Source organism: Cyanistes caeruleus, chromosome 15 (assembly GCF_971803275.1).
Source record: "Cyanistes caeruleus chromosome 15, bCyaCae1.hap1.1, whole genome shotgun sequence".
Taxonomy (NCBI): domain Eukaryota; kingdom Metazoa; phylum Chordata; class Aves; order Passeriformes; family Paridae; genus Cyanistes; species Cyanistes caeruleus.
In genome coordinates this window covers 14,199,924-14,225,538 of record NC_141715.1, presented here as the reverse complement: position 1 = coordinate 14,225,538, position 25,615 = coordinate 14,199,924, and the positions used below count along the sequence as shown (strand labels likewise).

Genomic DNA, 25,615 nt, shown 5'->3' with positions numbered 1-25,615 from the left:
AATGATCACTTCCTGCTTGTGGGACACCCTCATTGTACAGCTGTTTTATTACTTTTAGAAGGGACCTTAACCACTTCATCTAACTGTGACCCCTTTCCAGAAGAGTGACCTTTGAGTCATCTTAGATGGTGGCAACTCTTTTCTCACCGTTCTTGCTTTATGTGACCATCCACAGACCCAGTAAGTGCTCTTACAATGGAGTCTAGTCAGGATTGGAAGTGTTTATGACTGAAAGCCTTTTGGTAAAAATTGCAATTTAAATTTGATCTTGGGAAATTTTTGTGCAACGCTGGTGGAATTTTCACCTCCTGTTATAATTTGCTACCACAAACTTACAGTAACATTTATTCTGAAGAAATATTTCAGTACTGTGCATTTGTTAGTTGCTCCTCAAATGAAATTGTATAGGAAATTTGGAGTGATACTAATCACTATTTATCAGTTTGTTTATTTTCAGTTTCCATGAAGTTTCGTATTACAAATCTAAATTTACTCTAGCACTAGCAGTGATGATGTTTCATACTGTAGGAATTTACTTCTTGACTTGCTTAGTATGTAAGATTTCACATATGGTGTTTTTCATTTGGGGCACCATCTTGTGAATCTGAAGGATAAATATGTATTTATTACAGCACTTAATATTTCTTTAAAGACCAAAGCTGAAAATTGGCTTTTAATTACAGTAAATTTAGTTTTATTACTGAAAATGATGTCTTACCTTTCAGTATAATTAGCCTTTTTTTCTGGAACTCTCTTTTCCCCAGAGCAGTATGTATAGCCCTTTAATGCTTATTTAATGATGGCAGGTTGGGGTATAATTATTCAGCCACTGAGCTTTTGAACTGTTGCTGTAAAAATAATAACATGATTAGCTTTTATGTTAATGTCCAAAGCTGGTAGTTTGTTTTATGAGTAGTTATGTTGGTAGTATTTTGGTACAGAAAAAAAATGCTTCATGGCAGTACCACAGCTGTGCTTGGAGCCGTTTCACAGAGTGCAGTCGTGGTAAATACAGAGGAACAGGGCTGACTTTGAGTGTGTGCAGAAGCCTTTCCATGCAATCTGTAGACTTTTTCTGTTAAATACATGTATGTGATGGGCAACTCATTTATTGATACACAATTAATAAGAGTAATGAAAGCAAGCATAGAGCTGCTTATAAAATAACTCCAGAAATTAATAGCGGGCAAAATGCAGAGTTGCATACAGTCAACACCAGGTTTGTGTGACTTTCTGCTTTATTGAGAGTGAAATTAGTGATGTTATGTAGTGGCATAACACCTATGGTGGGTTGGCTGCTCACAGTCCCCCTCCTCACAGCACTGAGGTGAAACCAGGATCTGCTCCAGCACCTCCTTGCATCTCATTCTCTGACTTGGCTGCTCCCAGGGCTGTTTCTCACAGCTTTTTCCTCACTCCCCGCTGCCTGGCACCTCTCTACCCTTTCTCAGGTGCATTCTGACAGAGGACCCAAGGGCTGCACAGTCCCTGCACAGGCAGGCTCAGCTGTGGAAGCAACCCTGGCCTCTTCCCACAGCAGCTTCCCTGGCAGAGCTGGACACCAACACCCTGTAGCCAAACTGAAAGGATCTCCTGGCTCGTTAAATTTACCCCTTGGATTGGCAGGCTAACATGTTTAGCTCTGAAGATCTGTAAGAATTCTATTCTATAATTTCCAGACACCTTATAGAGCTTGAATATACCAGGGGCCTCTTGAAAAAGACATGAGGCAGCAACCCCAGCCTTTCCCAGGAAACATCTTTATTTTCCCTGCCTGCCTTAGCATGTTCCAAATGCCAAAGAATCTGGTCCATGGAATCCCAAGGCAGCCCAGAGAAGGGAATGATGCCTCACTCTTCAGTTCTTGCCCACTGACCTGGAAAAGAGCATTTCCTCCCTCCAGATCTATCGATGGGGAAGCTCATGACCAGGCTGGAGCCCTTGGATGTCATTAGCAGGAGACATGTCCCACTGTGTTTGCCATCTCTGAATGGCTGTGTCAATCCCTCTGGCTGGAGTGAATCCCACCCTCCTCCTCCTCCTCCTCCTCCTCCTCCTCCTCCTCCTCCTGAAGAGAGCAGCTTTTGTGCCAGGGCAGGGACAGCCCTGTGCTCGCTGCAGCAGGATGCAGACAGCGGGACAGAAGCAAAGACAAACATGCAAGCAAACAAAATCATGTAGTATTTAAAACTCCTTTTCAAATAGCAGTAAATCAAAGCCCAGGGACTGAATAGTCTTAAACTATTTCTATTCCTTCCATAACTTTATCAAACTTCATCATGGAACATTCCACGATGGATCACCTGTTTAGAACTGTACTCCCTTCACAGGCTCACAATTGATCATGACCATTAACTATCTTTTAACCTTGTGCTGGTGGCATCCTTTCACTTAAATAATTTATGTTCCTCTTCATTTTTATGCTTGAATATATTTATAAGTTCACTGTATTATTTCTGGACCTATTTTTAAATGTCACTTCATATGCACCTTCAAGAGTGCTGATACAAATTGTGGAGTTTGCGTTAATGAGATGACTGTGCATGGGCACCATTTGAGCTGCAGGAGCACTATGCCTTTTAAGACCTTCTGTTAGAGTATTTTTTAGTCTTTGGAAGAGCAGGCAGTGTCCAAACCCAGAGAACCAAATGCACTCTAGCTACATTCCTCATGGTGCAGTAGTTGGAAATTAAGTTCTACCTGCTTCAAGGTGAACATGCCTGTGTTGACAGGGCTGGAGAAAGACCTTGAAAGAAAGGCTCAGAGTGGGCACAGGGCATAAGAGATAATCTGACTTTTCCACCCCTCCTTTGGAAGGCTTAGGTGGAATAAATTTCCCTGAGAGAAGAACACTTTTGTCATAGTTTTACAGACTTCAGTTGTCTCACAGGTTCTGTTTTATTAATCCTCCAGAAGAACAAATTCCCCCATTCAATCTCAGTTGTTGTGGTGAATGCTGCTTCTTTGTTCTACTTTTCTTCATTTTTCTTAGTAGTATTCCATATAATTGTGGTGCTACTTTTGTTAATTAAATAATTGCAATATTAGTGCTTTTAGGATAAGAGAGTGTGAAGAAAGTGTGACTTTCTTTGGTGTTACTTTACTGATAGATTGTGAAACTAAGTAGGATTTCATAGAATCAAAATTCATTCCTTCATTAAGCCAGACCTTCCTTTCAGTGTAGTTGGATATTTTCAGTTTTATTCCTTGATATTTATTTGTAAACTGATTAGTGTTGACTTTCGCCTTACAGAACTGTTGTGCTTCTGTGCCATGAATTTTTAACAGATAAATTTACTCTTTGGGAATGTTCAGCAAAGCAGACTACTTGAATCAAATAATGAATATTCATGACTGGCAAGTTTTTGCATATCATGAACTCAGTGGTATTAACATCAATTAGGGGCTTAAGTTACTAATGATAAATCTTGAAGCTGTGCTCAGCAAATAGTGTTGAACAACCATAGATGGAAATATTTATTTAAAACATTTGCTGCACATTTGTGTAGGATAAACAAATTTGTACAAATTTTGTCCATTAGAGGAATATCTGCCCTCAATAAGGAATGTTAATTTTGCATATGTTCAGTTGTGGTTCCCTTTCCCATCCCTCTCTGCAGGACTCTGTGCTCAAATGTCCCTTTAAACTGGAATGCAGACATCAATCAGGACCAATATCTGCTTTAGGTGTTTTAGAATAAATTAGTTCATATCACTGGGAATCTAGTGCAAACTGTGGCTCATGCAGTAGGAATTGATTTCAGATATCCCAGCATGGTCAGAGCTTCCAGTGGGTTATTTAATTACACCCAAAAAGGTCATACTATATCCATGGATCTGCAATACTTGTAGTGTTTTGTTTATTGATCAATAGTTTCGTATCTGATATACTTTAAAAGATGTAAAGTCAGCACAGGTTTTTAACCAGGAAGTCCTGTCAGATTTATCTTAAAATCAATTAACAAGTTTTACAAATAACTAACATTTTGTTGGTGGAAAGGAGCTGCTGCAGAAGGGATTGGATAGGTGAGGAGGTAATAAAATACACTGCTTAGTGTGCTGTAATTGGGTGTCAGTGCAAATGAGATTATTCAGTTTACTTAGTAATTGCAAATTTATTTTAGATGCCTGTAACATTTAAACTGTTCATTTAAACACCATAACAATTCTAATAGTAATATTAGTCTGTTTGCTTTTAAAAGAGGCCAATGCGGAACTTACTTGAAAAAACATTTGATTTCTTTGTAAACTTCTGGGTCCTAAGTCTCCTCTCTCTTTCCTCCTTTCCTCTAACCCATAGTCTGAGACTGTAAATTAAAATGGTGCCAGATGTTAACTACCATAATTATTGACACTGTCATTCCACTGCATCTGCATCAGGTAAAAAAAGCATAGTAATTTTTGTTAATCATGCTCCTACCCTGGCTTCAACATTTTGTTTTTCTTTTAGCAAAATGTATTGATTGAGTTGATTTTTTTATCTCAGAGAAAAATATAATTAACATGGTGAACTGAGGCTGCTGTGTATTATAAAAGATCTGCAGTGGCAAGATGACAGATTGTGAGAACAGCTTCAGAAGGGGAGTAACATAAATGCAGCTGATTTGTCTGTGGCCATTTCCTTTTGCTGCAGCCACGCCGTAAGGAGTTTACTGCACTTGTGAAAGACACAAAGAGAAATCTTGAAATATCTTTGCCTTACCTGTGTCTTTTCTTTTGAAAAAGTATTGGCAGCAAAAGGAAAATTCATTTTTAGGTTGCAAATATCCTTCTGTAGAGGCGGTGTTGTGCCAGGGTGCTTGATCATCTGTATGTGTATACTCTGCAAACCTATGGATGTCATAGACAAATTTTAATAACTTTATATTCCATAGTCGACTTAGACTTGTTTTCTTGACCAGTATTTTTTTTTAAACAGTTCTCCACAACAGTACAAACATTAAACTGATTAAACTCTCTTGGATTTTTTTGTGCTTTCATTCTGTAGATCTGAAAACAATGGATCCTCATTGAAGTGGGGCCATTAAATCCAAATCAGATTTGAAATCCTGTTTCTAATGTTATTCAAGAAACATTCACCTTAACATATGATATTTTGTGTGAGAGCTGATGGAATATCTGCTAGATGTTTGTTGAATGTGCTTGTGCAATACAGTATTGTTCTTTGCCAAGGAAAAACATAAGCAAAAGCATTTCATCAGGATAAGAGCAATTTATATACAGTCTTTTTATCATTAAAAACCTCAGAAACCTACAGGCTGCTTTTTCTCATGAAGAAGGAAGAAATGTGCTTGTGGTGCTTTGGGAAATGGTTTAGAGGTGGAGCTGGCAGTGCTGGGTTGATGGCTGGACTCAGTGGTCTTGGAGGTTTTTTTCCAGCCTTAATGATTCTCTGGTTCTCCTGCTGCTCCCTGCTTTTTGTTCCACGCAGAACTGTTTCTATCTTTCTCCCTTTTCAGACTGCTTTACCCAATCCCCCCTTGCAGGCCCTGCCTTTCCTCCACTCTGCAGTGCTGCACCTCCCGAACTGCAGAGGTGCTGAGCTGAGCTCCGCTGAGCCTTTGCTGTTGGTTTAGATGCAGTGGTGTCAGCACAGACTCTGAGAGCTCCAGCTGGTAGTACCTCAGCTTTTTTGCTGCTGTGCCCTAATAAAAAGGGAGTGTACAACTGCTTCTCCAACCCACAGTGATAGGTTGTGGTGTGTAACTGTGCAAAATGCATCTTACCCTGCTCCAAAGCCTTCTCAGAAAGTGCATCAGACGTGGAGATGGTAACGGTTGTGTGGAAGATTTGACCTTGTTTCCAACTTCTTACCTCTCAGACAACAAGGATTACTCTGAAGTTTCTTTCTAATTTGATATTTTTTCTCTATGCCTCAAACCTTGCAGCAGCTCGTTTCTACTCACTTGTCCTTCCAATTGCCATTTTGTTTTGGCCATTGTACCACAGGGTGGGCAGACAAAGAGAAAATGTAAAATGTAGGTGATCAGGTCCAAGAACAAACTTCTTGTCCTTACACAAATGCAGCAGAGGGCTGTGTGCATTTTGAGGCAATATAAACTACTTTTGGAAGTAGTCACAGTTAAAATCCTACAGAAACCTTAGACTCTATGAAAGACAAAGCTGGCAGTGCTTTGTGCACATTGCTGTTAATTTTGCAGCAGTTCTAATAATTGACAATGGCAGTATGTGTGCCCTGCATTTCTATGGCCAGAAAACAAACCCAGGAGAGCTGCTTTGCCTGCCTGTTATACATGGACATGTTTAATTAGTGACATTAGTTTTTCTTGTTTAGTTCAAATAGCTACCACTTAACTACTGTGTTAAATGCAGGGTCACATGTATAGATTGTGTTAAGGCAATAATAAGATTTTGAAACTAGAGCAAATCAAAGTTCAGGTTGCCTGATAAATATGAATTTGTTTCTTTGGACCATATGCATATGGATTTAGATTTTAATTACATTATTGAATTCTTTTTGCAGTAGTTTTTAGCCCAGATGATTCTTCAGGGTGACACTAAAAGGGTCTCTGTCTTGAGATGAAAGACTGTTGATGGAAAACTCCTTACCTGCAGCTGTCAAGGGGGCTGGAGAGTGAACTATAAATGAGAGGATATTTTAGCAAGGAGGAAGGATCATTAGGATTATCTCATAGTGGGAGCAGCTGCCCACTCTCATAAAAAATGTACTTGACCCTTGCTCATACACAAATTTCTTGTGAGATCCATTTATTTCTAGATGGTCACTACCTCTTAAAATCATCCAAACTTCTGGATTTCTGGATTGGAGCTCTGAGGTCTGGACTGCCAAAATTCAGCCACTCAGAGCTCTGATGAACATCAATGAGAGCTATGTTTAAAACACAGTGCTATGAAACCCAGTTTTCTCCTGGTGTCCTGACAAAAAGTCAGGTGATCACCCAATAAAAATATTTCAAACCCAGTATTTGAGTTTGGCAGTGTTTTTCCCACAATTGAAATGGTGATCTTATCCTGAAACTTGGCATTGTGTTTTAATATAAGGCAGTTCTGTCATCCCTGGTTACAAAATCATATTTAAAGAGGATGACGGTGTGCTTGAATTTATAGAAACTCAGACAAATTGAAATTAATTCCCATTAGAATTCAACACCTAATGGAGGGAATGATTCCACAGTAATTTTTTGCTTTCCAGGAGGGCTCCCTCTGAAAGTGTAAAGTCACCTGCAGAAGTTTTCAGCTGATGTCCTTTCAGTCTGTATCTGCCTTTGAAAATAATGACACTTAGAGATGCCACTGGAATCTCTTTCCAATACTGTCTTTCCTGTGCTGTTTACAAGGTTGTGAAAGCAGGGACATGTGTAGATTTCTGTACAAGCTGACGCTGCTGTGCAGAGTTAAGAGCTAAGCCAAGCAAGTATGGAGGCATGACTGAAGAGAGGAAACTTATAGAAATGTTGAATTTTTATAAAATTTTTAGTTGTCCTAATGAACATTGCAAGTTAGTGCAAATCCTTTTTTTTTTTTCTTTATTTTTTTAAAACTTTTTGTCAGCTGTAGTTAGAATTCATAGAAGTATCCATCATGGATCTTTTCAAAGACAAACGCCAAGAATGTACAGTTTTTCCACATTTTTATATGTGTGTTCTGACAACTATGATGTTTTAATTTTTCCACCCAAAAGGCCAATCTTTTATGGTTTTTGTCATTTTTTACCAGGAAAAACTTTTGCATTTAGCCATCTATATCTCAACATAAAGACACTTGAAGCTTCTTGTGTTCCATGTACTTTGGAAATACAACTCACTATAAATAAACCAATAACTGCTACCTCTTGATAACCTCAATTAGCATAGCAAACCCATTTTATCTATGGCTAAATGTATGCATATATCAAAACTTTAAATGTAGGAATCATAACCATTTGAGTAAAATTGACATAATTGCTACAGTTTCAAAAAAATGTAATGACACTTAATGAAGCCTGAATCTAATGAATTGACTAGACTTTGTATGGAGCAATGTCCTCATGCTACATCTTTACTCTGTGTGTAGCTTTGTCTCTTTGTGTCTAGCTTAAGCAGGTTTTAAAGGTTTAAACTCATGTTTTTCTAAATTATTTTTATGTTGTCATTAACTGACTGCATTGTCTAATCTTGAAAAAACTGGCTTTATATTTCCAGTCTTCAAGCCATAGCAGGTTACCTCATTGCAAAAACCTAAGTCATTGCTGATGAGAGTCTTTTCTCAGTATGTAAAAGTACTCAAAAAGTGTTTGTGTAATGGAAACTTCTAGGCAGAGATAACTTTTGGAAATACTACTTGACCCTAAAGCTTAATTTAAAAATCTTTGAATGAATTGACATGGGTGAGCATGAAGGTGGCCAAAGAAGTGTTCATGAGGGAAGGAGATTGATAAAGTGGAGACTGAGGAGGAATATGAACACAATAACCCTTCACATGTTTTCTCTGCAGTTGATTTGTAAAATATTATATTCACTTGCAAATAAATGATTACTTTGTATAGTAAGAGGATATGCAAAACTCAGAGCCTGATGTATTTTGTTGTTAAAATCTCACCCATTCATTTTTTAAAGCCATTTAATGTTTTCCTTGTGTCTCAGGTTCCCAGTCCGAGCCGCCGTCGTGCAGCGCCAGTTCCATCACCTGCCCCTCCGCCTGCACCTGCAGCAACAACGTCGTGGATTGTCGGGGAAGGGGCTTAACAGAGATCCCAGCCAACCTCCCAGAGGACATTTGGGAAATGTAAGTGCCACTCTAATGCACAGATCTTTTCCATGTCTCTCCATTTTTATTCCGTTTCACAGCCTCCTGTGTGGAAGAAAGGTGCATGTTTTAAAAAGTGTTCTAAGTAGCTGTCAGGTATATTGTAGTTGATTTGTTCTTTTGATCTAAGGGCTCAAACCATTTTAAAATGTAAATTAAGATAGTTTGGTACTGTCCTACCTGAAAGCAAGATAAAGTTCTTGAGGCCTTTAAGTTTAGATTGTGTTTCCATTTTACAAACGCAGAATTGCAGTTCTGTAGTCAGTAAACAAAAATACACAGACCTTTCTTTATTTCTAGTCAGTGATTTCCCCATGAGATGGAGAGATGTCTTTTTAGCTTGGCAGGATGCATTTATAATGAATTAGAACATCAGAGCACATTGTCCCTGCTGATTTTACCTTCTGTATCTTGTCTTCCACATTGTTATTTCTATTCTTTTACAGTTTTGTGACTTGTGGAATAATATGGTGGTTTTACAGACTTGTTTGTCATTGCTACCTTTAGGAATTGGAACCATCTATTTCTGTATCCATGACTTCATACTGCTGTGGTCCTGAAATACTGTTACATTAACCATTTTGCTTGTGGTTAGTCCACAGGGAATGCAGATCAATTATTTTCTTATTTCAGTTCTTGTCATACAGAGTTTTCTGACATCCAGAGTTTTTTGCAGTCTGCACAGTTCAAATTTTTGAATACACATTCAAATATTTGTATGGTCACTGGACTCATCCAGCTTCTTGTAGCTGTAGAAATACTGGTACACAGCAAAATTTACCATGATAAAGCACAAATTCATAAGATTGTGGAATGATCTGGGTTTGAAGCAATCCTAAAGACCATCTACCATGGGCAGGAATATCTTCCACTATCCCAGGTTGCTCCAAATTCCATCCAACCTGGCCTTGAATACTTCAGGGATGGGGCAGCCACATCTTCTCTGGGCAACTTGTGCCAGAGCCTTCCCACCTTCACAGGGAGGAATTTCTTCCCAATATCCCATCCAACCCTGCCCTCTGTCAGTTTGAAGCCATTCCCACTTGTCCTGTCACTTCAGGTCCAAAGTCCCTCTCCAGCTTTCCTGGAGCCCCTTTAGGCACTGGAAGGGTCTTTAAGGTTTTCCCAGAGCCTTCTGTTCCCCAGGCTGAACAGCCCCAGCTCTCTCAGCCTTTCTCAGTAGCAGAGGGGCTCCATCCCTCTCACTGTCTCTGTGGCTGCTCCAGCAGATCCATGTCCTTCTAATGCTGTGGGCATAAGAACCCCAAGGAACACTGAGTTCCACTAGTTCTTGTATTCCTCCCTAACTCAGTATTTTCTTGTAAGCCAAATTGCTCTGGTAAGAACCCTTGACTTACAAACTGTTCTACAAAAATGAAACACACAGCTGTTGCTCTAATGCAGTTATTAAAGGTGACCTACATTTCACTCCGTTTCAGTATTAATTAAAGATCTTTTATTCAGCCTTCCTACCTTTCTTCATTAGCATGGGTAGGCAGAACCTTCTCTGACAAAGCTGCCAACAAGTCCTAAAACTGTTTTTGTAGATAAAAACCCATCATAAACCAGGAAACTCACCTGTCATGGGACAGAAAACAAGCATCATATGATGCTAATTTTCCCCCTGCCATATATGACTTAGAAGTCTGTTATGTTACTCTATTACTCCTTGAGGTGAAGGACTTAATTTGCAAGAATGTTTGCTATTAAGTAAGCAATTTAGGAAAGCTAGAAATCTGTATCCCAGACTTGCTTTTTCATAATTTCATAAAATAGATAGCAAGAATGTAGAGAATGCAATTTGGTTTTTTTTATAAAGCTTCTTGTTCAGTTGGGAGCTGACAGCAGCAGCCAAATTGACAGAGGAAAAATGAGTTACAAGAAATTGAAGCTGAGGAATACAGACTGTGTGCTGAGTGCTACAAAAGATTCTCTGCTTACGAAGTGGTCTTGTTTTGCTTGTTAGAAGAGAAATGAACAGTTTGTGTCATAGAGAAGCACATGAGAATAAGCACAGAAAAGTTTTGCAGGACTACTTGGGTGAAAACAAAAGTCATTAAGCACCTGGAGGCATTTACTGAAAAGAAATACCAAAATGCATATGGTGTGGTGGTTTGCTGGTACATGAACAAAACAGTCATTCTGCTACATTGGGTCAGCATCTACAACAAAAGCAGGGGTTGCAGTTATTTAGGAAGGGTGAGAGAAAATGCATGCAAGGTAAATAGGGAACATGGTGTGAGTGCAGAATGGGCTTGGCACTGGAGAGGTGTAGGCAAGGAGGGATGACCAACTGAGAGGGCACAAAGTCTCCAAAGATTCTGTTTTTCTGCTCAGACTTAATCACAACTTTGCAGCCAGAGCCTGTCAAACTGATAGCTCAGCCCACAGAGCCAGCAAAGGCAGGGGACAGCAGAGACCTCCCAGCTGTGGGAGCCCGGGAGGGGGTTGTGACAAACACATGGAGCAGCTTTCCCTCAGCACCTGGTTTGGGATGCTCCTGGCTCAGGACATGGGCTAGATAGATCCTTTCTCAGTCATTAGTGATTCCCTGGCATAAATCAGCCTAAGGACAGCTTTCCTGCATGGGCAGATGTGGGCACTGGGGTTAAGGGCACTGCCAGCCCTGGCTGTAGTGTTTCAAGCAGTATTTACTTCAATGTGCTGCCTGCCACATTTGTTTGATGCCTCCCAGTCATGGACAGGTATCAGTAACTCCCTATTAATCTTTTCCCACCTCACAACACTCTCCCTCTGCTCCTTCTTTCGAATGAACTTTTCATGCTGTTTGTCTGCCTCAGACTGATGCACTCATTTTTTATTTGTCACTGCAAGCAAGGCTATATTTTAGGATGTGAATTCTGGGCAGCTGTTGTCTGAGAATTTGGTACACCTTAAAACAGTGCAGGGAATCCCGCTTGTGCCTTTGTATTTGGTAACAGCGCAAGGCATTCCTGAGTAAAAGCAGGGCACAGCCCCCCAAAGGCAGGACACAGACCCCTCCTGCTGCCACGGGATGCTCGTGCCTGGAGGCAGATGCTGGAGCAACCACTGGCACTGGGTGCTGCTTCTCTGAAGGATCTGATTGCTTAAAAGAAGGAATTAATTACATGCTAAAGCTAGAGGCTGGATTGTGGTTGGGACAGATGCTTGAGAGAATGTAAACAAGCTGGGCCCAGAACAGAATCCGATGGGAAAAGAAGGGTGAACTCAAAAGAGGAAACAACCAAACACATGAGGAGAAGATCTGGGAACAAAGGAAATTGAGACAGGGTGAGCAGAGGGCTGTGACTCTGAGAAAGTGAGGAGTATTTGGTGATAAGGCCTGAGATGGGTGGCACTGGACACCAGCTATGTAGGGTGGACTGTGGGGATGTGGCAGGAGGGCTGGGACACTGGGGCTGGGCAGGCTGAGGGGGCAGGACAGAGGGACACAGGGAAAGGTGGAGCCAAGGGGTCTCTTCCCATCAGAAAGCACATTCACCTTGGAGCCTTCCTGCCTCCTCACCATGTACTTGGGAAAACCAACAACAATTTGAGTGCCTGTCCCTGTGTATTAGGGACTGTCTAGGTGCACATTAACTATTAAACTACACAGGGAGGTCCTGTTTGCACTGCTGCTGTTCCAGTTACAGAGCACTGCAGGGGTCTGGGACTCACACTTCTGTTACACTTCAGTGTCCTTGTGATGGAATTAGTAATTTTAGCTTTTGGGTTCAAGGCCACTAAATTAAACATTTTTTTCTCTTAAAGTAAAAAGAAATAAATCAGAAAATGCTAGAAGATGCCATAGTGTTTATAGCTGCAGTCATGATTTGAAGCTTTTGTATATATTTGTGGTGGTATTCACTTTAACAACAGCACAGTCTCATGCCACTGTTGAAAGCTTGGATTCATTTCTTGTTGTCTAGGGATGCACCAGGAATGTGTAGGGAGGGAGCCTGTGTATATAGATAGGGTCTGTTCCCTTTTTGCAGAAACTGGAAAATTGTAAAATGGGGACTGTGGGGAAGATAATCTCATCAATGCTGTTCAGAGAATTGAGTTGTGTCCCTTGCCAGTGGTTTTATTAATTGATTCTGGTCAAGTGACTTGCACAAACTTTCCTTGGGTGGCCACTGGTGATGTAATCTCAGGTTCTGGCTGACTCAGCTGAGACATTCAGAAGTGTTGAGGACTCACAGCTGCAGCAAAAGTCAACAGGCGCTGTGCTTTGAACACTTTGTTCTGTGCAATGCTAATTACTCTGAAAAGCCACGTCTCAGTCATCTGCAGACTTATAAATCAAGGTCCAGAATGTAAAGTATATCCTTAAATCTTGAAACAGATCTGAGATCTGTTAACATGAAGTTTGTTTCACCACTGTTACTTAACCTGTACCATACTCTGTGTCTGCTGAGTTAAGAGAAATAGAATTGAATGAGCCAAAAGTGAAGCTGGGTAGGATGTGGCTGAATCAGAAATGAGGCCCATTTGTTTAAATGCTGATGCAATTGCTCCAGACAGTAAAGAGACTGCTAGTCCCTGAAGGAAAAGTGCAGTTTAGGCACCCATGGAGTGATAATAAGTGAGATAATAACCACAGCTTCCTCTGACAGCTGAGCAGAGCAAACTGGGATGGCAGCCCTTCCACCAGCACCTAGGTGGCCACTTCAGTCACTTGTTCTACATGGTTTAGTTTAGCATTTTCACTTCTGATAGCTGAATTGGTGGCTGATGTTGTTGTAGGTATGAGTAGTACGTGATTTTGGTGCAGAATTTCTGCCTCTAGGAAAAATTCTAGAGTTTGAGCACAGGAAAACTGTAATGTTGGTTTTCTCCTAGTTCTGGCAAAATGAAGACAAACTTAATTTTCTGCAAGATGATCACTTTGTAATGGAATGTTCTACTTTTTCTACCTTTAATGAATGGTTTCCTGACAAATCTAATGTCATGAGGGTACCACTGTGCTGGGCAGTGTTGCAAACCTGTAGGCAGACAAGTTTGCTGTGTTTGTTGTTTCAGGAATTGTCTCAGGAAGTAATTGGGCCTTCTCTGTTCGTCAGGACCTGCAGGAATGTGTATTTCAGGTCAGCTAGGACTTCAGCTGGGACTCCTTAGGAAGCTTTTGTGATTTGAAGAAGGTGATGAACCAATGCTAGGCATTTAAATTACTGATATATTCAAAATGAATTTTCCTCCAATTAAAATAAAGTCAGAAAAGCTATTATAGAAAGATTGAGCACCAGTAACTATTCATTATCATAAGAATATTTTTTTTGTTATATAAATTATAAATTAACCATACGACAGCATTTTTGTATTTATTAACAACTGTCTTTGAAGTTCTCAGTTTCATAAAGGCAAGAGGTTTTTCTCTTATCAAGAATATAAATGTGTAGAAACTGTAAACTTCATGGATAAAGGAGTGACAGTTTTTCATTTAACTTTGTTCTTCCTCCTGAAAGAAAATTATAATAATTTTCCCAGGCTTCCAGTAAATACTGCAGCTGAAGCCAGCACAGTATTTTTGAACACTGCAATAAATGCTCCATAATTGCCTCTGGTGGCAAGTTCTCTGGCTGGGGAATCAGGTTGGCTCCTGTAGTTGAATCATATAATGTGATTTTCATTCACTGCTGTAAATTGGCTCTGGACAGCTTCTCATTTCTAACCTGACTACTATTTTCTGGATCTCACCAGGCAAACTGTGTCTTGCATTCTACAGAAGTTTATTTTTCAGGCCAAAAATAAGTAGAAAATCTTTTGTTGTGTTCAAAACACAAAAAAAATAAATAATAAATATTTTAGATTTTTAGTCAGTGGAGAAAATACAAATATATGGAAAATTATAAGGATAAAAGTGTCTTCTGTGCAGATGGAAAACAGAAAGCTGCATTTCACAATTTTAGAAACAAGCAGCAACAGCAGGGAGTTTCTGCTGCAAGATCAAGGCAGATTTATTTTTTACATCTTTACTTTTATTTCTGAAGTTGTATAGCTAATGTCATCTGCAGGCACAAGAAGATGGGTTTGTTTTAATAAATCTAGATTTCATACACATGGCAATTTTCATTTCACCCATATCAATTTTTACCTTCTTCACTGCTTTTTGTAATTGGAAGATTTCTTTTAGAAAAGAATATATGTACAGGTTGATTTACTCAGGCAAGCTGTGTAAACTTAAAAGGTTTGTAGGTTTGAGATTATTTTAGTTTTTAGTTTGGGTTTAGTTTTTTTGGGGTTTGTGTGTGTGTGTAGTCTCTTTTTCCCAGAGACATCACTTTGGTCCAGTATAAACATAAATTAATAATTACTAATAAAAATTAATGGTAGAATCAAAAAGGCATATATATTTTACCTTATACAGATTTCACAGCAAATCTCCTGTGTTGCCAAGCAAAATAAAGAGATTGCAATATATGAGTATATATGTTTTTAAAGCTGATTAAGAAAAGGAAAAGCAATTACCGAAAATAAAACAGAGTGCATAAAATCACAACTTTGACATAAAATATACTAATCAGATTTTGTACTGGATGAAATACTAGTTGTCTTTTGGCTAACACATGTTCTGTTTATTTTGCTTTAAAAGACTATGAAAATAAGAGAGGATTTGAGGAATGGCTATCGTCAAATGACAGAATCTGTTGAGAAAATATTACAGGTGGCAGAATTTCAAATACCAGAAAGCTACTTAATTTTTCTGCTAATTTCTGGTCTTCCACCTTTTCCTTGTCAGTATTGTAAATGGGCAGTAAAAACAGATGTTACTGAATGTACAGAGCTCTTAAAAATAAGTTAGATTAGGGATTAAAAGAAAAAACTTTTTATCTTTTCTGTCAGCTTACTTTAATTTTCACTAAGTCTAAAACTTTGTGTTACAACTTAACAATAAAATGCAACTTGACAAATAAAATGCAATTCTGATTGAAATCCTCAGTTGCCTGAGCTAGTTCAAGCATTGTGAGAAAATGTGGGAAGTGGATCAGGGGTGGAAGTTTCTTGAAATTATTGGAAGCCAATAGAGTGGTCAGGACTGACCTCCTCAAGCAATAATTAAATAACAGTGTGATGTGTTTAGAGGTTGGTCTTTCTGGGACCTCACAGAGTTTCTCAGTGAAGCAAATATTCTAGGTCTAACTTGTTAAATACTATTCCTACAGGTTTTTATTTATCACATTCAACCATTGGTGAATGATTGCTTTCACATAGCTGCTAGAGGAGCTCTTTATCTCCCTTCAGGGAAAATCAAAAACCCACAAAAAAAAAAAAAAAAAACAACCACAAAACAACCCCCTAAAAAATTCCAAAAAAATAACAGTGAAAAGTGCTCAGCAGAGTTCTGAGTGAGGCTCAGAGCACATGCTGTGCTCTGGAAGTGAATACCAGAACTCTATTCAGCACCCTATGGGATAGTCTCCTTGGAGCCTTCTGAACTAAAATCACTGGGTCTGAACTGGAACCACTGGGAGTTGAGGTGTGGGATCCATGTGTCTGCTGCTCACTGCAACATCTCACAAACACCAACACTGATGAGCTCGTGTGCTGGTCAAATGAGGTATGGAATTGCCAGCAGGGACCTGGAAATTGCCAAATCTCTCCAATTTAAGGAATCTGTTTCCTGCATTTGTGTTCACAGCCACAGGCCTGCCTAGAGGTAAAATCCTGATCCCAAGTCCACATGACCCAGTAAAGTCGGCTGAGATGGGAAATTACCTGTCCAGTCTAGAATCAGGGCAACAAGCATGATTGTGTATTCTGTCCCCAAAACAGCTTCTGATTAACCCTGAACATCTTCACAGGGGGCATCACAACCAAGCACAACCCAGCAGCAGCTCCTGCTGCCATGGGATTGCAGTGGGAGGGAGCTCAGGGCTCAGCCTGCACCCATGTCATGGCATACAGAAATGAAAATATATGAATGAGACTGGCAGGGACATTACAATGAAAGGTGATGAGAAGGGCCAAAAATTCCCACCACATATGTGGAGTGTCACAGTGGTAGATGGAGAAACTTTGAGGTTTGGCAGAACAATGTTTCATTCTGGTGTTAATGTGGTTTGAGAGACACTGGTGTTTTGTCAAAAGATGTTTTGTGAAATACCAGTCTGCGGATTTCTCTGGTGTTTCCTGTTTGTCTGTGCTATATTTAATGCAAAATTAACATGCTAAAACAGAGGGAATGGATTCCTAATGTGGCTGCCATCACAAATTCAGTGGTTACCAGCTGATATCTGAGCAACTGCTCAGCTACACAGCTGAAACTAAATTCACTGCAGTGTATCAGAAGATCCAATGTCACTAGCACTGCTTTTAGAATAACACCATGGTATCAGGGAACATATCAGAACATCTGTTTTCATTCTGAAAGATGTCTTTTGGTGAGCAGAATTATCTGTGTAACTTCCTAAGTAGATTTATGTTGACAAGTCACTTCACTGCTGATAGGATTTTGTCTCTTGAAGATCTGCCCTCGGGTGAGTTGTTAGGAAGCAATCCTGTCTGGAACTACAGCAGGAGCCCGACAGCTAGACCCTGAAAATCAACACCAAAGGGAATATGAAGGGAAACTCCAGTTGTCACCTTGTATTAATACAGGTGGATGGTTTACTGGCTCTCGGCTCTCCATTTCCTAAGGCAAACTACATAAGAGGGTTTTATAATGCATATTATTAATTTTATTTGGAAGCCATTCAGGTGTTGTAATGAAAGGCAGCACTATCAACATCTTGCAGGATCATATGTGTTTAGGGGTCTTGTAGTGGTGGTAGAGTCTGGCTGGGGTGGAGGGTGAAGTTTTTAACTGTTCAAACAAGCAGTAAGCACAGACATCTAAAATCCTCTGTGTCCTGCCATCCCAAAGCACTTTGTTTTCTACCTGGGGACTGAGTGGTGAGAGACACAAAAAGCTGTTCCCTGGGATGTAGGTCCGTGAGCACTTCCTGAACAGCAGAACTGCAGGTTTTGGCCTTGCAATGTGGCTGTTGCATGTTTTGCTGCTGGATGAGCCCCAGGTCATGACTGTGTGACTGCAGGGCAGGATTCCTCCCTTCTCTCCCAACCAGGGCTGTCGTTGGGTAAATACTTCAGTATTCAGCAGCTACCACACATGTTGTGCATGCTAGGAATAAAGCTTGTATTTCAGATGAAGAGGCAAGAAAGGTGTCAGGGCAGGGATCAGATCCAGCTTGTATCTGCAGTAAGACCATGTATGATGGTGATTTATTTAGTATGATTTATTCACCTTGAATACACCTGTGGACTTTTCTTCATCAGAGACCAAAATGCACAATAAGATATGAGAGCCCAAATTATGAGATAAATGTAAAGTAATGGTCCAAGTAGGTTTTTATAGTCCAGTTGTTTCAGTCCCTGGATTGATTGTGTTCCCTAGAAATTTTCTCCTTCCTAATACAAACAATTCTTCCCAGCCCTGGGTTTTGTCACCATGGTGGATGTGAACACTCCTTTCCCCAACCAGTTCCCTGCAAATCCCTGCTTATAGTGCAGGAGGAAAAGAAGGATTTTGCCCTTCCCACCCCGCTTTTCACAGGTTGTGTGTGTGTCCTGCCAGGCATGGGTGTGCCACAGGTTTGTGCTGCTCTGCTGTGCTCTCTCTTCCCTCTCTTGCAGGGTTCTTGGCTGTTTGGTTCCTGGCAGCCTGAGCGATGCCAGCCCAGCAGATCCCCAACCCAGGGAACATTCTGGCACATCCACTCACTCTCTGTGTCCCAGCAGGGAACTCTGTGCCTGCCCCATGCACAGGGAGCTTTGTGACACGGCTCAGGCAGGAGCTCCTGGCACTGTTAATAGAGCATGGCTGTCTCATTTGTAGGCTCTATTCATCTGACAGCTGAGAATTATCAGCACTGATGCCTCACTCCCTCTCTTTTTCTCCAAGGTAGTGATTTGTCTATGTTATGGGTAGGTAAGCTTGACAAAACATTGCACATTAGCAGCTGAGACAATGTTTGAAATGGGAAAATTGCTAGCAAACTGCTCCATTAGAGACCCAAATAACAAATTCTTTCTTTCCCTCAATAAAAAGGAGATAGTTAAGGCCCAAATTAATACGTCTGTCTCCCTAACTCTGCAGGGGGAATCACTCTTCAAGACAAATGGCTTCATCACTCCTGAGTGTGAGCTGGTTCTGCTAAATCCCTGTTAGGCAGAGTTTTTTATCCTTTGTGTTCTGTCATCCTGGGCGTGAGCAACACAGGCGCCACAGGAGGAGGTGATGAAAAGATTTGCACCTCAGTGAACTTTGAGATGGATTAGCATGGGAATTTGAGTGCTTATTCTTTACCCTGAGATAGTATTTCATCTTTAACTGCATGGTTTCCCCGTGTTTGTTTTGTTCTGTTTTTTTTCTCTGATATGTTTACTTTTTGCTCTCATTGCTGCAAAGTCATTTAAAAAAAAAAGTGGGAAGAAGGAGGACTTTATCCTGTCTAGCATCATGTTATTACAAGAAAAAATGGATCTGAATCCAGTGGGCCCTCATACTTTGCAATCTCTGATGATATATTAGAGAAGAGAAAGGAAATTGTTCCTGTCCTTTGATGTTGTTGTCAAAGGCTGTAAAATAAAGCTGGGAGAGGCAGACAGAGCATTGCTGGGAGAGGAGGGGGAGATGTGCTGCAGTTCATCTCAGCACTCAGCTGGCAGCAGGTGACATGGCACGGCCACCAGGGGAACAGAGGAGGAACAAAAACCACTGGGAGTTTGGACACAGCAAATTCACTTTATCAGTTTTGTGAATTCTGCTTGGCGAGTCTCTTAAATAGATCTGAGTATGAAATACCACAGGAGAATCAAGAAAAACTTTATTGAGTTGTAACAACATTTAATGGGGGGGGGGAGTAGTAGTTTAAATTTTCAAAATTTAGCCTTTTAGGACTATGTGTCTTGTACAGACTTCTCAAATGTATTGTAAAATTATTTTATAGGATATTCTGGTAATACCCCCAAAATAATGAACTCCCAGATGTTTCTTTGCACTAGCACAGATGGTTTTATAGTGTATGACAGCACTCCATACTATAGGGATAGACCATAAAAACCACAGTTTTCCAAAGGTCATCTTCTAGGTAACCCAGGTAATCTTCTCTGTAATGAAATGTGGCTGTAAAATTTACACTTTGTCATTTTTTGGAGGAAAAAAGGACAACATTAGGTAACAGTGCTGCTTTTCACTTTATTTTAAAGGTGGCATCTCTAGCAGTTTCCCATTATATGGTTTCTAATTAGGCCTTCATCACCCTGAAATTGCCAACACCCCTTCTGGCAGAACCTAGAATTTCTTGAGATTTTTAATCATCAGCTCTACTCAACGTGTCATGAGCTAAATGAAATGAGAGAGTAAAGTATAAATACAAACAAGATCTTTTCTGTTATTTTACTTGTGAAACTGTATTGTGTTTTTCAGGCTATGTCTGCCATTCTATATGCAGGTATTCTATACACAGATATAGAATATTCTATTCTACATGCATTTATGTAAAAAGTAACTAGAAGTCAAATTAGTGTTTCATTCTGTTAAAGCACAGGGTTGTTTAGTGCAGCACTGGGCTGAGGGCTGTGCTTTGTGCCCAGGTTGGAACCCACCTGCCCACACACCCTAATGAGGGCCCGTGGTGCTCCTCTGGTACCTCTGCAAGGTGCAGTGCACTGAGCAGAATGTGTTATGAGCATTCTTTAGTTCTTCATTTGCCAAGGGCTTCATGGAATAAAAAAATGTCAGGTGCTGTGGAATATAGCAGCAGATGACAAGAGCCTTGTCCATCTATTTCTGAACAGGCCATCTCCTCCAGATCTTGTAGGAAAGGGTGAAGAGTTCACTAGGGAGCTTCAGAATGCAACTCTAAATAACTCCTGCTCTGTCTTACTCTGCTTTTTCTAGAAATTTCCTTATTTTATTTTATTTTATTTTATTTTATTTTATTTTATTTTATTTTATTTTATTTTATTTTATTTTATTTTATTTTATTTTATTTTATTTTATTTTATTTTATTGTATTGTATTTTATTGTATTGTATTGTATTGTATTGATTTATTTTATTTTTTATATTTTATTTTAGTTTTTTAAAAAATATTACTTGGCAGCTGTGGCTATCCCAATTTTGAATATTTTTTTCACCCTATGGGGGGAGAAAACTGTATATTTCCATCCTTGAGTCACTAAAATTGCCTTGGAATTTTGCTTGTAAAAGGCTACATCCCTGTATATTCCCCCCATCCTTGTATTTGGGGTTCCCATTAAGGATTGCCTGGTGTGCAGGATGGGTGAAACCCCAGTTTCCATCCCCAGAGCCAGGAAATGGGGCAGGCATGACCCTCTTTTGTTCCTAGAAGTGCCTGCACAGAAACACTTGGGAGGAATTAAACACCCGACTGGCAAGCTGACAAAAAGCCTTTATGGGAAGAGTGTGTGCTGCTAATTCTGGTGACAAACACCCAACAATAGTGGCGTGCTGGAGCTCACAGCAATTTGCATTTCACTGTGGACTTGCCAGAAATGAAGCTGTTATATTTAGACCAACTGGAAGGGAAATCTCAGACACTAATTCAAATCACAAAACAAAGAATAGAATTAACTCTGATCGCAACCTTTAAAAAATAGGTGGCTACAGATATAAAAGAGGGTGAGCACATTGACTGTGCAAGCTGACTGTGGAAATATCAAAATATTTGGGTTTAAATAGCTTCTTGGAGTAGAAATTAGATGGCAAATTATCTTACTTTCAAGGGGGATTTTTTCTTTTGCTTGTGAAAGCATAGATCACCAGAGGGACAGAGAGCTTACACATTTTTTTCTGCTATTCCCTCCTAGTTTCTACTTTATATTCTACTATATTCTCCTCTCATCCTGTGTTCCCTAGTACTTTACAAACCTTGATTTACTTCCCTCTTCTTCCATTTTACTTTATCGTCGTTCCTGGTTCTAAAACTTTTTTTTCTCCCCTCTGCATTGCTGCAGCAACTTGAAATGACTGGAGTGCCTCATTCCATCATTCCAATATGTTTTTGTATTTCAATTCTAAGCCATTTTCAACCACAGATTTTTTTACTATTTAAACTGTTGCTTTTTAGGACACTAGAGGGAAAAAAAATACACAACATTTCAATAGCAAGAAAGAGCATGGTAAAACCACATTTTGGTCTCAGTCCCAACTGAGCAGAAGTTCAGCTACCATGGTCAGTGGAATTTGTTGTTTGAGGATCCACTTTTACATTTCTGATGGAGATGAACATAAAGTTCATCTGAGGAGAAGCCATTCCTTTTAGCAGGAATTCAGGGAACTTGCTGACAAATACTTGAAAGTACTAGCAGGAAGGAACAGAAATTAATCTCAGTGGTTGCTCTATGTGGTATCTTAAAGCTGTTTACATTTTATGTGAGTGATGCATGCATTTATGGTACTTCAAAAAGAGTACCTCTTTCAAGCCAAATCTTAGAAATAAAACCAACAAACTTTTCATGTAGTCTGGAACGTATTTTAGAAAAACTTAAGTATTTGCTAGTTGGAATAGGAAGATGTAGTTCTCTTTTTTTATCATCCTTTTAATATAAAATGCTCCCCAGCCTCTTAAGAATCTGAATTCATCTTGCAATGAATTCACTTTGGCTTCTAGCATGTTCCCACAGGTTGTTTCTCCTGAATTGGTCTGATTGTGTTATTAATCTGTTTACTGAGCTGTCACAGCCTAGCCTAGCTGTCAGTTTAAACAGCTACATTCTATTTACAACAGCTAGTCAAGGAAAGCACCTGTATTTTCTATTTTTTACCTTAAGTTTAAAGCATGCCTACTATTCTTTATTAATTCCATGACCCTTACAAGTGCAATTTCCTTAGCTTGTGACATTTTCTTAGACCAATTTAGAAATCAAAGAGATTATTTTATTATTATAAGTAGTTTTCTTAGTATTTTATCTGTTTAGTGGACTTCAAAATAAAAAGATGTTTTGCATAAAACCCTGTAAAATTGCTTTATATTTATATAAAATGTGCTGTCATATTTAATGTGATCCCTGTCCTATAGCTGTGTAGTTAACATGTACATTGCTTTGTTTTCAGACGTTTGGAGCAAAACCTCATCAAAATCATTCCCCCTGGAGCTTTCACCCAGTACAAGAAGCTTAAGAGAATGTAAGTTTTAATAAGACCAACATGCAAGAGTAATCATGAATCTTCTCACTTCAGTATCTTCATTTTAGAAACATATTGGCAATTCTGTGTTGAAATCACTGGGGATTGCACAAATCATCTCTTCAGAGTGTAAGCAACAACAGAATTTGGTTCAGGATGCCTAACAGTGCATGAAATCCTTAATAATGCTTAATTTCACTTCCTATTATAAACAATGTGATTTAATTAGTTGTTAGTCTGTTCAAACTTCAAATCTGCTTCCTCAGAAAAGATTTGAAGTTCCGTTTCTCCTCTCATCCTGTGTTCTGTGCCTGTGTGCAGCACGTCAGGGTGGCTGACCCCAGTTATAGCAGGAGTCACGTTCTTGCAGAGCTCTGAGGAGCTCTTTATAGAGCCTTTGATGTCCTGATGTTGAAATGGTTTGACTGTTTACAAGAAAACAAAGAAGTCTGCTGGAGTTTGTTTTCTCTGTCACTTAATCACCAGTAGATACCCGGATAATTCTTCCTTTTATTACCTCTTGTGTTCTCTCTTTGGATTAAAAAAACCTTATAATCCTGATGTGTAGCAGTGTTGTCATGCAGATAACATGGGGCATTCCCCCAGTCAGGTTTTTCTTTCATTTTTGACTGATATGTGAGAGATGATGTGACAGTTCCAGATGACACAAATAATGGTAAAGCAAGTTACCCCTCCTTCTCCACAGTACAGAGATATTGATGTTGCCACTGGAGCAGTAACTTCCACAAGTCATTCAGCTTTGTAGATCAGTGCTAATGCTGCTGAAAAAGCACCTTTGCAGTTCTTCTCTGATGTGAACAATACCGGAATTAAGATACTGTCAGCTCATTTCACAGAAGACACTGGATTATCAGACAGCTTTGGGAAACTGAAGTGAGCTTGCAGCATACCACTGATTTAAGGGCAAAATTGCTGTTTTCCAGTCCCAACTTAGCAAGTTCCTAGAGCTGAGGAACAGTAAATATAGATCTTAATATTTAACAGGTCAAATCATCAATCTCAGATGGTCTCTATTCTTCTGTCTCACTTTCAATATAGCTGTATGTATTTTTAAAGAAGTACTGTATTGGATAGTAAGATGGTAATTTCAGTGAATAATGATGGATCCCTTTTCAGTGACCTAAATTGTAACTTTTTTTATTATTAAAATCACTACATAGTTCTTTCTGAGGTATGACTAATTTTAGATTTTTGCACTGTCTTTTCATTTTTCATTGATTGGTGAACTCTAGTTTTATGAGAATTGACCAAAAAATATTCTTTAATGTAGATGGCTGCACTATCCAACATAGCACTTGTTATGTGAAATGATTTATGTTAGAATTTCACAGATGAATTCCATTAGCAAATGGAGCTAACAGCTTTTTGGGGTATAATTGGTATACTCATTGAGATCTGACCTCATAATGAAATAATAAGTTATTGTGCCAGATGATCTGTGCCAAAGCTTGGTTAAGATGATGGGATCTTGTGGGAGAACTTGGGACAGGTCTTTGGGCTGCAGAACGTCCCATAACAAACCTGATGTTTCACCATTTGTTTATCCACTTGTCTCCTTGTTAAAGTTTAGTTCCTGCTGGACAGTGAGGCTCTGGATTGGGCAACAATCTTGCTAAAATAATAAAATAAAACATAGTTTTATTGAGGACATTTGTTACAGTGTTTAAAGAGATTATTGACACCATCTTTTCAAGATTCTCAGTCCTATTAACACAAAAATATACTTTGGTGGAAAGATTATATCCTAAAACAAAAGAATCCTTTTCCTTCAGAGGAAAGGATAAGTTCAGTACTTCACTGAAGTTTTGTTAGGCTTTCTTCATTTCTGTCACTTTGATTTCAATGAGCAGTGCCATAGCAGGAAGATTATCAGTTTAATTAATGGATGCCCTACTGGGGGTACAAATGAAGAACATTAATATAATTGTTGTTATTATTACTATTAATTACTATAATAATATTTTATATCATTCAGAGGATAGTATTAGCATAACCCTGTAAATTGTATTGCATTTTTCTCCTTCTGGTGAATAAATATGCAAGAATGTAAGTGATAATAGTCCTCATTTGCAACTCTGTACTCTCTGTATTTTGATTCTTTACTGAGTATTTCCTGCAAAATAATGAAGTTTCCTTTCCTTAGCTAATTGGATAACTGAGATTAATTATTAAATTAGATCCACTTGTCCAACAAAATCTTGATCTGACTTGATATTATTAGGTCAAGATGATAGCAAAAAATGTATATTAATTCAAGTGTTACAGCTGCAGTTTCCTGTTCAGAATGTCTCTTCAACAACTTCCAGGATGGGAGAGTTATTTTGGTGATTACATTTAGTAAAGGAGCTGAAACCTATTCTGTCTTGGACTTGATAATAATTGCCCACATCTCCTGTCTCTGCTCTTCTTAGGCTTTTATCTAACAAGTTTGTAGAGCAAGAGTAAGAGCCAAGTACATGGAATGACTTTGAAGGATGTGGTTGCACCTCACTAGCTCTGATGCTTGTAGTGGCATTTCATGTTGTCAGACTAATTTTATCACATTTTAGCAGAAAACACATTGAGTTTTCACAGGCTTCCCAGTAGCTGTGTGAAGTTGTGACATTTTTAAGCAGCTTCTACAAACTAAACCATATATGACATGGATTTTACCGAGTACTCTTGTCAAATGAGAACAGTCTATTTTATATGAGAT

General features: G+C 39.2%; 1 protein-coding gene across 9 annotated transcripts in view; it reads left to right on the top strand.

Annotated features, from left to right (window-relative positions):
• Nucleotides 1-25,615, top strand: part of SLIT3 (slit guidance ligand 3) — a 468,187-nt gene that overhangs the window by 293,647 nt on the left and 148,925 nt on the right. For all 9 annotated transcript variants that reach the window (XM_086851329.1, XM_086851327.1, XM_086851328.1 and 6 more), the window contains 2 exons: nt 8,604-8,745; nt 22,828-22,899. In XM_086851329.1, coding sequence (XP_086707455.1) covers nt 8,604-8,745; nt 22,828-22,899 — 214 coding nt within the window. The remainder of the gene's footprint in view (nt 1-8,603; nt 8,746-22,827; nt 22,900-25,615) is intronic.